The 12,671-nt window shown below is 37.6% G+C and overlaps 1 protein-coding gene across 1 annotated transcript; it reads right to left on the reverse strand.

Annotated features, from left to right (window-relative positions):
- Nucleotides 1-10,653: 10,653 nt before the first annotated feature.
- On the reverse strand, nucleotides 10,654-11,443 carry LOC134223947 (endocuticle structural glycoprotein SgAbd-5-like). The gene is made up of 2 exons (XM_062703172.1): nucleotides 11,228-11,443; nucleotides 10,654-11,065 (listed from the first exon to the last, which is right to left on the reverse strand). Exons 1-2 carry the CDS (start codon nucleotides 11,404-11,406, stop codon nucleotides 10,852-10,854), a joined length of 393 nt encoding a protein of 130 aa, XP_062559156.1. The 5' UTR covers nucleotides 11,407-11,443; the 3' UTR covers nucleotides 10,654-10,851.
- Nucleotides 11,444-12,671: the final 1,228 nt, after the last annotated feature.

The following is a 12,671-nucleotide window of genomic DNA, read 5'->3' on the forward strand; positions in this document are numbered from 1 at the left end:
TTATCATATTAGAGTCATTGCAAGAAATAGCGTTTGCAACTCGTTGCAAAACTAAATTTTTTCAGCACTTGTAGTATTTATCCAACTCGACAAGCCTGGTTGGATAAACGTATAACTCGATATCAACTCGTAAAACTCGTTATAAACGTACAAAAAGTTATCAAAATAGTAGTTTGTGCAACAAGTTGCAAAAAGATGATTTTTTCAGCAGGAGTCGTACGTTTATCGAACGAAGCTTGACGAGTTGGATAAATACTACGAGTGCTGAAAAAATCGAGTTTTGCAACGAGTTGCACACGCTTTTTTTTGCAATGACGAAAAATGGACTTTAAATATGACAAATCTGTACCAATATTATACTTGTACATGTCCAATTCCTTCTAGAATTTACTCAACATGATCATTCTTGCCGTGCCACATTGCATAGTTCGATAAACCGTGAAGCGATATTGATATTGACATTTGCATTAGACAAGTGATGAAGGCATGACAGAGCATGTCATTTGTAGTCAAGCGTAAAATAAGCACAAGGAAGAATGGCAAAAATGTGCAGTAAACTTTATGCGTCAAACAAATACATTTGGTTTTTAGCTGTTTTAGATGCGTGACCAAAAAATAATTACATATTTTATGTTTTGCAGTCTAAAATTATTTACAATATTTCAATTAAAGCTAACTCAAATCAATATCTATATATATAAAAACCAATCTATGTATGTATGTTCGCTAACTACTTCTGAACCACTTGGCCGATTTCAACCAAATTTGGTACAGACATTCTCTATCCTCAGAGGAAGTTAACAAAGGGGTGGGATGGTCATGTAGAAAAGGGGAGGGGTGGTGGGAGGGTTTTGTTCAGAAAACGAACAATTCTGTGTAACTTTCAACTCCCAGGACCGATTTCAACCAAATTTGGTACAGACATTCTCTATCCTCAGAGGAAGTTAACAAAGGGTGGGATGGTCATGTAGAAAAGGGGAGGGTGGTGGGAGGGGTTTTGTTCAGAAAACGAACAATTCTGTGTAACTTTCAACTCCAGGACCGATTTCAACCAAATTTGGTACAGACATTCTCTATCCTCAGAGGAAGTTAACAAAGGGGTGAGATGGTCATGTAGAAAAGGGGAGGGTGGTGGGAGGGTTTTGTTCAGAAAACGAACAATTCTGTGTAACTTTCAACTCCCAGGACCGATTTCAACCAAATTTTGTACACATATTCACTACGAGGAGGTAATCATATGGGAGGGATTTGGGAAAGGGGAGGGTCTGGAGCGAGGGGTTTTGTTTAGAAAACGGGCAATTTAGTGTAAATCATGAACCCCTGTACCGATTTCAACCAAATTTGGTACACACATTCTACATCATAAGGAAAAGATAACAAAGGGGATGGGATGGTCATTGGAAAAAGGGGAGGGTATAGGGGAGGTGTTGTCTTTGGTAAAGGAGCAACTCAGTGTACCTCCCAACCCCCAGGACCGATTTCAATCAAATTTTGTACACATATTCACTATGAGGAGCCGATCGTACGGGAGGAAATTTGGATAAGGGGTAGGGGTCTGAAGGGAGGGTATTGTTCAGAAAACGGGCAATTTAGTGTAACTTCTGAACCCCTGTACCGATTTCAACCAAATTTGGTACACATTTTCTATCCCTAGGAGAAGATAACAAAGGGGTGAAATGGCCGTTGAGAAAAGAGGAAGGGTAAAGGAAAGCGGTTGTCTTTAGAAAACGGGCAATTCAGTGTAACTCCTGACCCCCAGGACCAATTCTAAGCAGATTAAATGATTAAATCATTCAACTCTATGATTAACGATTATGATTAACTAGCTTTATGTACCCGGCCTTGCTCAGGTTGCCAGTTTAATTCGCAGTTTTTTCACCATCGGAATTGGAATAGGTCAAAAGGATAATTGTGTTTTCTTATTGATATTTCATCATTTGATTAAAAGAAGGTAGATTACATTTGAAAACATTGACTGATTTTGAAAATGGGATCAAACCCAAAATCGCTTTATTCCGGGCAAACGTCTATTTCTAAAGAAGGAAAAACATACACCGATGCCTTATTCCGGAAAAACGTCTATTTTAAAGAAATGATCACATTTACCGTCCAGAAGGAAACACTTTAATCATTGCTTTTCTCTGGGCAAACCATGATTTCGATGAAGTGTTGAGTTGATCGATCCCTGTCATCTTCGCCTTCTTAAGAAAAAGAATGTTTGTTCCAAATTTGGTTGAAATCGGGCAAGGGTACAGAAGTTATGCTGGAACATTGGATCATTGCATACCTTGCTTTTATTTATTAATCTTGAATCATTATCATATAATTATCATACCTTTTAAAATTTGGAATAAAGGTTACTCGATTATGGATCACTATGCAATTTGATCATTCATAATCATCAATCATTAATCATATCGATCGTTAATCATTAACCATACACATAGTGTGTCAACATTTAATCACGATCGGTAATCGTTAATCATAATCCAACGGTTTTTTCATCTATTATTCATAATCGTTAATTATTGTCAAAAATGAATTTAATCATTAATCATTATCAGTCATCATTTTCAAAAATTATAATTCATTAATCATAATCTTTAATCATAGAGTTGAATGATTTAATCATTTAATCTGCTTAGAATTGGTCCTGGGGTCAGGAGTTACACTGAATTGCCCGTTTTCTAAAGACAACCGCTTTCCCTTTACCCTTCCTCTTTTCTCAACGGCCATTTCACCCCTTTGTTATCTTCTCCTAGGGATAGAAAATGTGTGTACCAAATTTGGTTGAAATCGGTACAGGGGTTCAGAAGTTACACTAAATTGCCCGTTTTCTGAACAATACCCTCCCTTCAGACCCCTACCCCCTTATCCAAATTTCCTCCCGTACGATCGGCTCCTCATAGTGAATATGTGTACAAAATTTGATTGAAATCGGTCCTGGGGGTTGGGAGTTACACTGAGTTGCTCGTTTTCCAAAGACAACACCTCCCCTATACCCTCCCTTTTTCCAATGACCATCCCATCCCCTTTGTTATCTTTTTCCTTATGATGTAGAATGTGTACCAAATTTGGTTGAAATCGGTACAGGGGTTCATGATTTACTTTGAATTGCCCGTTTTCTAAACAAAACCCTCCCTCCAGACCCTCCCCTTTCCCAAATCCCTCCCATATGATTACCTCCTCGTAGTGAATATGTGTACAAAATTTGGTTGAAATCGGTCCTGGGAGTTGAAAGTTACACAGAATTGTTCGTTTTCTGAACAAAACCCTCCCACCACCCTCCCCTTTTCTACATGACCATCCCACCCCTTTGTTAACTTCCTCTGAGGATAGAGAATGTCTGTACCAAATTTGGTTGAAATCGGTCCTGGGAGTTGAAAGTTACACAGAATTGTTCGTTTTCTGAACAAAACCCCTACCACCACCCTCCCCTTTTCTACATGACCATCCCACCCCTTTGTTAACTTCCTCTGAGGATAGAGAATGTCTGTACCAAATTTGGTTGAAATCGGCCAAGTGGTTCAGAAGTAGTTAGCGAACATACATACATAGATTGGTTTTTATATATATGATGATGATTAATGAATTATAATTTTTTGAAAATGATGACTGATAATGATTAATGATTAAATTCATTTTTGACAATAATTAACGATTATGAATAATAGATGAAAAAAACCGTTGGATTATGATTAACGATTACCGATCGTGATTAAATGTTGACACACTATGTGTATGGTTAATGATTAACGATCGATATGATTAATGATTGATGATTATGAATGATCAAATTGCATAGTGATCCATAATCGAGTAACCTTTATTCCAAATTTTAAAAGGTATGATAATTATATGATAATGATTCAAGATTAATAAATAAAAGCAAGGTATGCAATGATCCAATGTTCCAGCATAACTTCTGTATTCTTGCCCGATTTCAACCAAATTTGGAACAAACATTCTTTTTCTTAAGAAGGCGAAGATGACAGGGATCGATCAACTCAACACTTCATCGAAATCATGGTTTGCCCAGAGAAAAGCAATGATTAAAGTGTTTCCTTCTGGACGGTAAATGTGATCATTTCTTTAAAATAGACGTTTTTCCGGAATAAGGCATCGGTGTATGTTTTTCCTTCTTTAGAAATAGACGTTTGCCCGGAATAAAGCGATTTTGGGTTTGATCCCATTTTCAAAATCAGTCAATGTTTTCAAATGTAATCTACCTTCTTTTAATCAAATGATGAAATATCAATAAGAAAACACAATTATCCTTTTGACCTATTCCAATTCCGATGGTGAAAAAAACTGCGAATTAAACTGGCAACTCCGAGCAAGGCCGGGTACATAAAGCTAGTTTACCATAATTACCACTAGAATTTTTAGATTACGCCATTTATTATATGATAATTGGTATTTCGTATTGAAGAGGCCGTTTGCAACATGATATTCAATTCATTTAGGGCTGTCAAAAGAAATCTTTTCAGTTAATATAACAGTTAAGAATAACAGTTAAGTTGAGTTTGAGTTTTTAAAACTATTATCAGTTATTACAATATTAATTAAAGAATATACTGTTGTGGAATTTTCAGGCGAACCAGAATAAATACACATAATCAAATGGTATAAATATTAGCAAAAGCATAGTCCAAACCAGTGTTTTTACGTTATTTGGCTACTAATGAAAGTTTGGTATCTCACAATGGACGAATTTCGCGCCAACTCGACCAGCGGTTGGCAGCACCATCTCAGAATCCAATGAAACTTGGTGGGCATGAAGATATGGTATTTCTAAGCCACTCTACATACTTAGTTTTTCAAAAATTGTCAAGAGTAACTTTTAATGAGGGCCTAATTTTTTTTTCATGGATTTTTTATAAATCGATGTAACTCTAAAATGACAAGACCTACAAAAAATTGTTGTATGGCGGACTGTCGTGAAATTACCAGAAGTTTTTTGGAAAAATATCCAAAAAATAAAATACCGATTTCTACACTGAAAAAAAAAAGTTTTAAAAATTAAAATCAATATTACAAAAAAACCTCATCTCAGAAATCGATGAAATTTTTTGTGCAGATAGGTATTTTAATTATCTAACTTTTCTGGGAATAATGTTCCTGTGACATATTTAAGGAAAAAAAGTTTTTCTAACAAAAACTTTTTTCATGTCCATATTGAGTGAAAATTTATCAGCGTGTTTTATGCCTACAGCGCCAATTATAGGTTCAGCAGCCTATCATCAACCAACGACACATTTTGGAAGTATAAAAATTTGTTTAGGAAGCAATTTAGCATAATCTAACATTAATGTGGACCAACATTTGAAAAGGGCGTATATTTTCCTAGATTGCTTATATCAATGTTACACACAAATGACCAGATTTACAAAATTGTGATGTTTGATGGACTATTGTAAATTTGTCTGAACTATGAAGTCTGAAACATAAGAAACATAAGAGCGTTTCGTTCACCGAGAAAATCAATTAATGAATGTAAAGATTAAAATTGGTTTAGCAAAAAAAAAAATTGGTGGTCGATTTTTTTTATCAGATAAACATTTTGATTCCAAACGATGAAGCTCGGTAGGTAATTTCATTAGGGGGATTTCCGGTAAACGCACATTTAAAGAATAATAAATTTTTCGCATTTAAAAAAAAATCTTCAATTTTATTTGTTACTACATTTAATTCTTATTTCTACTTGAATACTCATTAATTTGTAAACTTAGTCGAACAATTCAAAGACTTTTGGGTCTTCATCTGAGTTGGAATATTTTTTAGCCAGGATTTTATTATGAGTGGTTGGTATAAAAGAATGAAGCTTTTGTGTGCCAATAATAGTGTTTGCTTTTTAGAAAAGTTCATCAACTCTTGTTGAGTACCGTCGTCGGGGGTGACAATGGGTCAAATGGGGCTGAGAATGGGTCACTGTTTCAACTACTTAGAATGCTTGTAGAATGGATGTATCTGAGGACAAGAAGACAAAAATATAAGAGACCTTTTGGACGATTTTGCTCTACGCCCTCCATGCTCGCGGTGAGAGCGATGACCCATTCTCACCCCCAGATCCATTGCCACCCCTGATGGCGGTATTGCTCATTCGTGATATAACAGAAATGTAATAGGGACACGGCAGGTATTTCCGTCCATCGTCATAGGAGCTAAAATCAATGAAGGCAACGTCATTTTGCTAGAAATCCACTATAGCAGAACGTTTCGCCAAAACTTACGATTGGGTACGGATGAATTTGGCAAAAAAGCTTCTATTTGATTGATATTTGAGACTATGACGATAAGACGAAAATGCCTGCCTTAACCCTATAGTGATATTTTTGTTTGATTGAAAACGTGCCCATTCGCCCATTCGTACAACTCCCGAGGAGTCTTGATAGTATTTCCATAAACTTTGGCAAGAGTTGCTCGTTTTGCCATTCGTTTGAGAGTGCCACCAATAGCTTCGCAAGGGCCTTTTCCGTGCGATGTTGTAAAAAGTGCCATTCTGCTTCTAAGTCATGTTTTGAATTTAAATTACACAGACTTGCAAAGTTCCTTTTATTTTTAAAATGTGCTGCAGCTCACCCAGACACAAAAGAAATTTTTGTAAAATCGATCGACTGTATCAAAAAGTCAATTAATTTTGAAATGAATAAGTGAACAGCTTTTGTGTCATGGGTCATTACTTCTGATTAATAAAGCTAACGTTTTCTAATTAACCGTTTCTTTTAAAGTAAACTTCGAATGGATGTATTGTTGCCTGGGAATTATTCCAACCTTGGGTAGCATTTTATCCAAATGAATGAATAATTTTCAGAGACATACAAAATCATCTACAGGCTTTATAACGGTTTCTAAATTACACCGTTCAGTGGTTAGAATTTGCTGAAAAATAACATCTTTTCCACTATTACAAATAAATATCACTTCAGTTTCGTTTCGGCAACATTGCCCGTTTTCAAAGTAATTATTTTTTTTGTAATTGTTTTTAAGTTACTTCGATACAAAAAGTCAAATTAAACATAAACCTTTTTCAAATGTTGGTCCACAATTTTGTTAGATTATGCTAAATTGCTTCCCAAACAAATTTTTAAACGTCCAAAATGTATCGTTGGTTGATGATAGGCTGCTGAACCTATAATTGGCGCTGTAGGCATAAAACACGCTGATAAATTTTCACTCAATATGGACATGAAAAAAGTTTTTGTTAGAAAAACTTTTTTTCCTTAAATATGTCACAGGAACATTATTCCCAGAAAAGTTAGATAATTAAAATACCTATCTGCAGAAAAAATTTCATCGATTTCTGAGATGAGTTTTTTTTGTAATATTGATTTTAATTTTTAAAACTATTTTTTTCAGTGTAGAAATCGGTATTTTATTTTTTGGATATTTTTCCAAAAAACTTCTGGGAATTTCACGACAGTCCGCTATACAACACTTTTTTGTAGGTCTTGTCATTTTCGAGTTACATCGATTTATAAAAAATCCATGAAAAAAAATTAGGCCCTCATCAAATGTTACTCTTGACAATTTTTGAAAAACTAAGTATGCAGAGTGGCTTAGAAATACCATATCTTTATGCCCACCAAGTTTCATTCGATTCTGAGATGGTGCTGCCAGCCCCATAGAAGGGTTGGCGCGAAATTCGTCAATGGTGTATATTTGAATTTATTATCTTCATTGTTATATTCTCCCAGAAGTACTTTAAGTATTTTCGATCTATGTTGGGTTCTTTATGAGCTTATTGGAAAAAGCGGGTAAACAGAAAATGTGACCTTCCAATTTCCATCTTGTATTTTTAATCCACCCTCGTTAGTTCTACAAACCCGTTTTACGCAAAATTCTAAATAAGGTTTTCTACCCAACTGTCAAATCTTAGCTGGAATAATTCCTCATTCTATATAAATTTAAATGCATTCCAAATGTTATTTAAGCTATTCTTCAATGTATCTTGTTAAATTTACTTTCAACCAGATCCAACCAAAAAAAAAACAATTAAATGCGGATTAAATAGTGACAAAGGATATCTCAACCAATTTTAGATACGTATAATAAGCCATGCAGACAACTTGCTGTTTGTCTCAGACAATTCATTGACTTCTTTAATGTCAAATTTCCCAAAGAATCATGACGCCTCTGTGTTGCAGTCAAATGAGCAAACAGCAACATGGCGTGCGAAACAGAGAGCGAGTAGGTACAATGCGAGTAGAATGTAAACTTCCACAGCAACCTCGTATAGCTCTCCAACTGCTTCAGCGCACGTCAATTTCGATATGGTGCACCGGCATGGTCCCGCCGGATACAGTTCAACGAGCTATATCAAATTTATTATACATTTCCACAAAAATATGCCTACCACACTTCTACTACAACATTTGATTTTCCGTTTGCATTCGATTAAACATAATCGATTAAGTTTGCAAAAAAAAACATCAAGCATCCCTGTTTTTTTCATGATGACATTTTGAAGTGTGTGTAAAACGATCGTCATATTTTGGGTAGTTCGATTTACGTGTGTATCGATCCTTTCGGACGCAAGTTGGCGCCACATGTGGTGTCGCCAAAATTTCGTGAGAGTGAATCATATTGTTAATATAGTATATTTGATAAAGGCCAAACGTCGTCTGGACGGAGCAGATCTGAGTGCGGAGGAGCCCGAAGGTCGTTGACCCGAGAAGGTGGTACTGACTGAAGAGTTACGTAATTTTGGAAAGCTATTTCCAGAACCGTGTACTATGTATTATAAAGACCGATGCCGGTCAGAGAAGCGTTCCTATTACTGCAGGAGTTCCGCAAGGTTCAATACAGGGCCCGTTATTATGGAACCTTATGTATCACGGGGTTCAGAAGCTAGAGTTCCCTTCTAGTTTTAGGATCGTCGGCTTCACCGATGACGTAACCTTGGAGGTCTACGGGGAGTCAATTCCTGATGTAGAACTGACCGCAGCACACGTGATCAGCACGGTGGCGGATTGGATGAGTACTAGAGGCCTGGAGGTCGCTCAACATAAGATGGAGGTGGTTATCGTCAACAACCGTAAGTCGGTTCAACATGCACGACTTCACGTGGGTGAAGTCGCGATCGCATCAAAGCGGAGTTTGAAGCTTCTTGGGGTCGTAATAGACGCCAGCCATGTTGACTATGCGTGCAACTAGGGTGACTTCGGTTGCCAGATGGCAGCGTGAGTGGGATAACTCTTCTAAAGGTATGTGGACCCACCGGCTGATACCTAACATATCTAGCTGGGTGGGGAGACCCCAAGGGGAAGTTCACTTCCATCTGACATAATTCCTGTCAGGCCTTGGTTGCTTCCGGCAGTACCTCCACAGATTTGGGCATGCCAAAAGCCTCGTCTGCTCTGACTGCCCAGGTGTTGATGAAACTAATTAGAGCGAAAACAGGCTGAGCGCGGGGAAGAAAATGAGTGGTTTGCACATGTCGAGGTAAGCGAAGAGTTAGTATGGACTGCACATGCCGAGGTAGGAGGGTCGTAGCGTAGAACTGTTGGTACCTATCGCTATCGACACCTCGAGGCATGGCAGAGGAGAGTCTAGTGAGCAACCAAGACAGACTCATAAGGTATGTTAAGGGCGAGCACCCAAGTCAGCCTCGCATGGCATGTCAGAAGTGAGAGCCCAAGTAAGTCCCACATGGGGTGTCAGAGCGTGTGTCAGGAGGAGTAGCAAGGTGTGCTAGAGTGAGCACCCAGATTAAACTCACATGGTATGTCAGTGGTGAGCATCCATGTAAGACTTATATGGTGCGTCAGAAAGAGTGTCAGGGTGTTACGGAGGGTATGTTAGAGAGAGCAACCAAGTAAGCCTCTTACGGGATGAGTGCCTGTGTGAGCGTGAATGAGCGAGTACATTAAGTACTGCCTGTCCCCCAGAAGTAATGCTGGGAGGCAGTTCCTAGGGGATCCAGGGTATTAGTAGAGAGGGTAACTCAAGTAACCTTAAGTTGCTTGGATGGGTTTAGTGGGTCCGTCAACCCCACTCCCTGAGTGATAATTTCAGGTCTCTGTAGGTAGATTTGCCTTCACCCCTCTATAAAAAAAAGACACAGCGACACACACACACACATACACACATACAAAAACCAGACACATAAATTCCCATTGTAAGGCGGATGGGTATCCGGGTACCTCGTCCGTTTTTAAAGGCTACTTTAAACCTCGGGAGAATTTTCCGTCAGATTTTGGTGTTTTTTAAAGGGAGCCGGGATTTTGTTTTTCCGTGCTCAAATCCCGAAAACATCGGATATGTAAAAATACATGGATTAAATTCCCGAAGTGTTAGGCTACCTTCATGGTGGGAAAAATGGTTACTCACATAAGGGTTAAGCGGTTTTGACTTTTGCGCCGATGCAACGTTTCAAGAAAATTTTATCGACATACAATTTTTAGTTTTAGGTTTGCTTGTAGGTGGTCTACAAGCAAACCTAAAACTAGGCAGATAAAGTAAATAAATAAATAATCATAATATTGAAAATATTAAAAGTAGGAAATCAAGTCAAGTACGAGACACTGAAGACGGCCTTACTGTTGTGGTCGAAATACGTATCTGTCAAGATACAATTAAGTGGTGGAATTCAATGGGATTGTATAAACTCGTCTTATGACAGGTGAAAACATTCCACTAAAAAGCTCAAAATAATTTTCTTATCAGTAGGAATCTATCAAATGAAATAAGATTAGCAACTTTATATTTCAATGTTCGTCTTTGAATCACGTTGCTTTTTGATCAAACAAATTTGACACATAGGTGTTTGTATTTTCCATATCACCTTTCATTTGAACTAAATGTAGGTGTTTGAATTTCAGGGTTTCTGATCTGGTTTCATTCTGCTGCTTAAAACTTCTTCTCCGGATCAGGCCCAGTTCCCACTCGAGGATGATATCCGTTCTCATCGGCCGTGTAATGCACCCAATAGGTTTGTCCGTCGTTTCCGACGAACGAATAGGATCCTTGTACTACGTAATAGCGCACATCGTTGCCTTCAGCATCTTTACCGTCCTTGAGCGTTCCGACCTCGTCACGTGTTTGGTCATCGCTTAGTGCGTAACTGTGGGAGATGGATTAAATAATTAGAAGAAGATGATTCCGAAAAATATAAAATAACAAACCATGACACGATAGAATGCTCGAATCACGAATTGCTTTGTAGCTAATTTCAATCGATTCGTTGCCAGTGATGAGAAGATTAACTAATTAGCGGAAGACTTACTTGAACTGGTAGGTGTCCAGTGCGTTGTGATTGTTCTCGAAGCGTAAAAGTTGAATTTCCGAGGCGTCTGATCTTGCCTCCACTGAGAGTTTCTTGCGATCGTCTCCCTTCAGAGGAACTGCGTGTAAACAGCTCGCCAATAGGCTTGTAGTCAGTAATAAGAGAGTTAATTTTGCCATTTTCAGACTATCACGCAACCGTAGACTGTCGCGCCGAATATGCCAAATTAGAAATGCACCATCTCAACTGACTAAACTTATCTTTTATAGTCTCGCTTGAATGATGAATATTTGGGCAGAAATATCACCAAACTTCTCCAAATATGGTGTCATCTGTCTGGTTAGTTATGAATTGCAAGCACATTTTTCAAAATAAAATTGATACAACGGGAGAGTCAACCTCAGAGGTCAGCACGTTGGCTGCGCCCCATCCATGATGGTTTTAATGTTTTCATGGGATTTCTCAAGAACATTCGCCAACAGTATAGTGATGACACGGTGCTGATGCCCAGATCCCGCGCGCAAACGCATGACGGACATTCGGAATACAAATTGCACGCTTTCAGAAATTTGAATAAATAACTCAAAGGCAGCAGCAACGCAGTCTAACGACTTAATTCTGGTGGTCGCAACAGCGGAAGATGCAAGCAACATGGGGTTATTAATCTTGGAAGCTGAGGTGTATTTGCCGTTTGAACCCTTCAATGGATACCTGCATCTCGATAAATTTAAAATTTTATGTAGGGGAACTGTTCCGTTTTCCATCTCACTGAACATATATTCATTTCATCGCAAAACAAAAAAATACAGCAATACTCGTCGCTTCTTTTTGCTAACATGCGTGCTCACTGTTGAAAAAATCACAAAATAAGATACAAATCAAATTCCTTTCCGTTGCTTTGTTTTAGATGGTACGGATATTGGAGTTATGAGATGAAGTGCTCCTATCTCCAGTAATATGTTCCTAGGGAGAAAGCCATTAAAGTATGAAACTGTTCTGATCAATAATGATATCTTCAATGCATTTCCACAAACACCAATACCAACGAATGAACGTTATTTTTAATTAAAAAGGGTGTTTTTTTAAGTTTAGTTTTGAGCGGTTTTGATATATCACAGCGAACGTAGAATAAAATATTAAAGAAATATTCAAGAGGACGAAAGGTCATGTTTGAGCATCTGAACATTAGCAAAATTTCCGTGTGAATTGATTTTGATCTCAATAGCGCAGTTAAAACATTAAGAAATCCGATTTAAAAATGGTTTACTGATTTGTTTGAAGTCATTTTTACAAAATTAAAGGTCATTTTCGGATAATGGGAGAAAGATTAAAGGATATTCGGCCTAAAATTTTAAAGTTTCGTCTCGTTTGCTCTGTACATTTTTCTTTTATTTCTCATAAACAGTGATTATTGCTTATTACCTTTGTGTTCATTCGCCAGATG

The sequence above is a fragment of the Armigeres subalbatus genome, chromosome 3 (genome assembly GCF_024139115.2).
Source record: "Armigeres subalbatus isolate Guangzhou_Male chromosome 3, GZ_Asu_2, whole genome shotgun sequence".
In the NCBI taxonomy this organism is placed as follows: Eukaryota; Metazoa; Arthropoda; class Insecta; order Diptera; family Culicidae; genus Armigeres; species Armigeres subalbatus.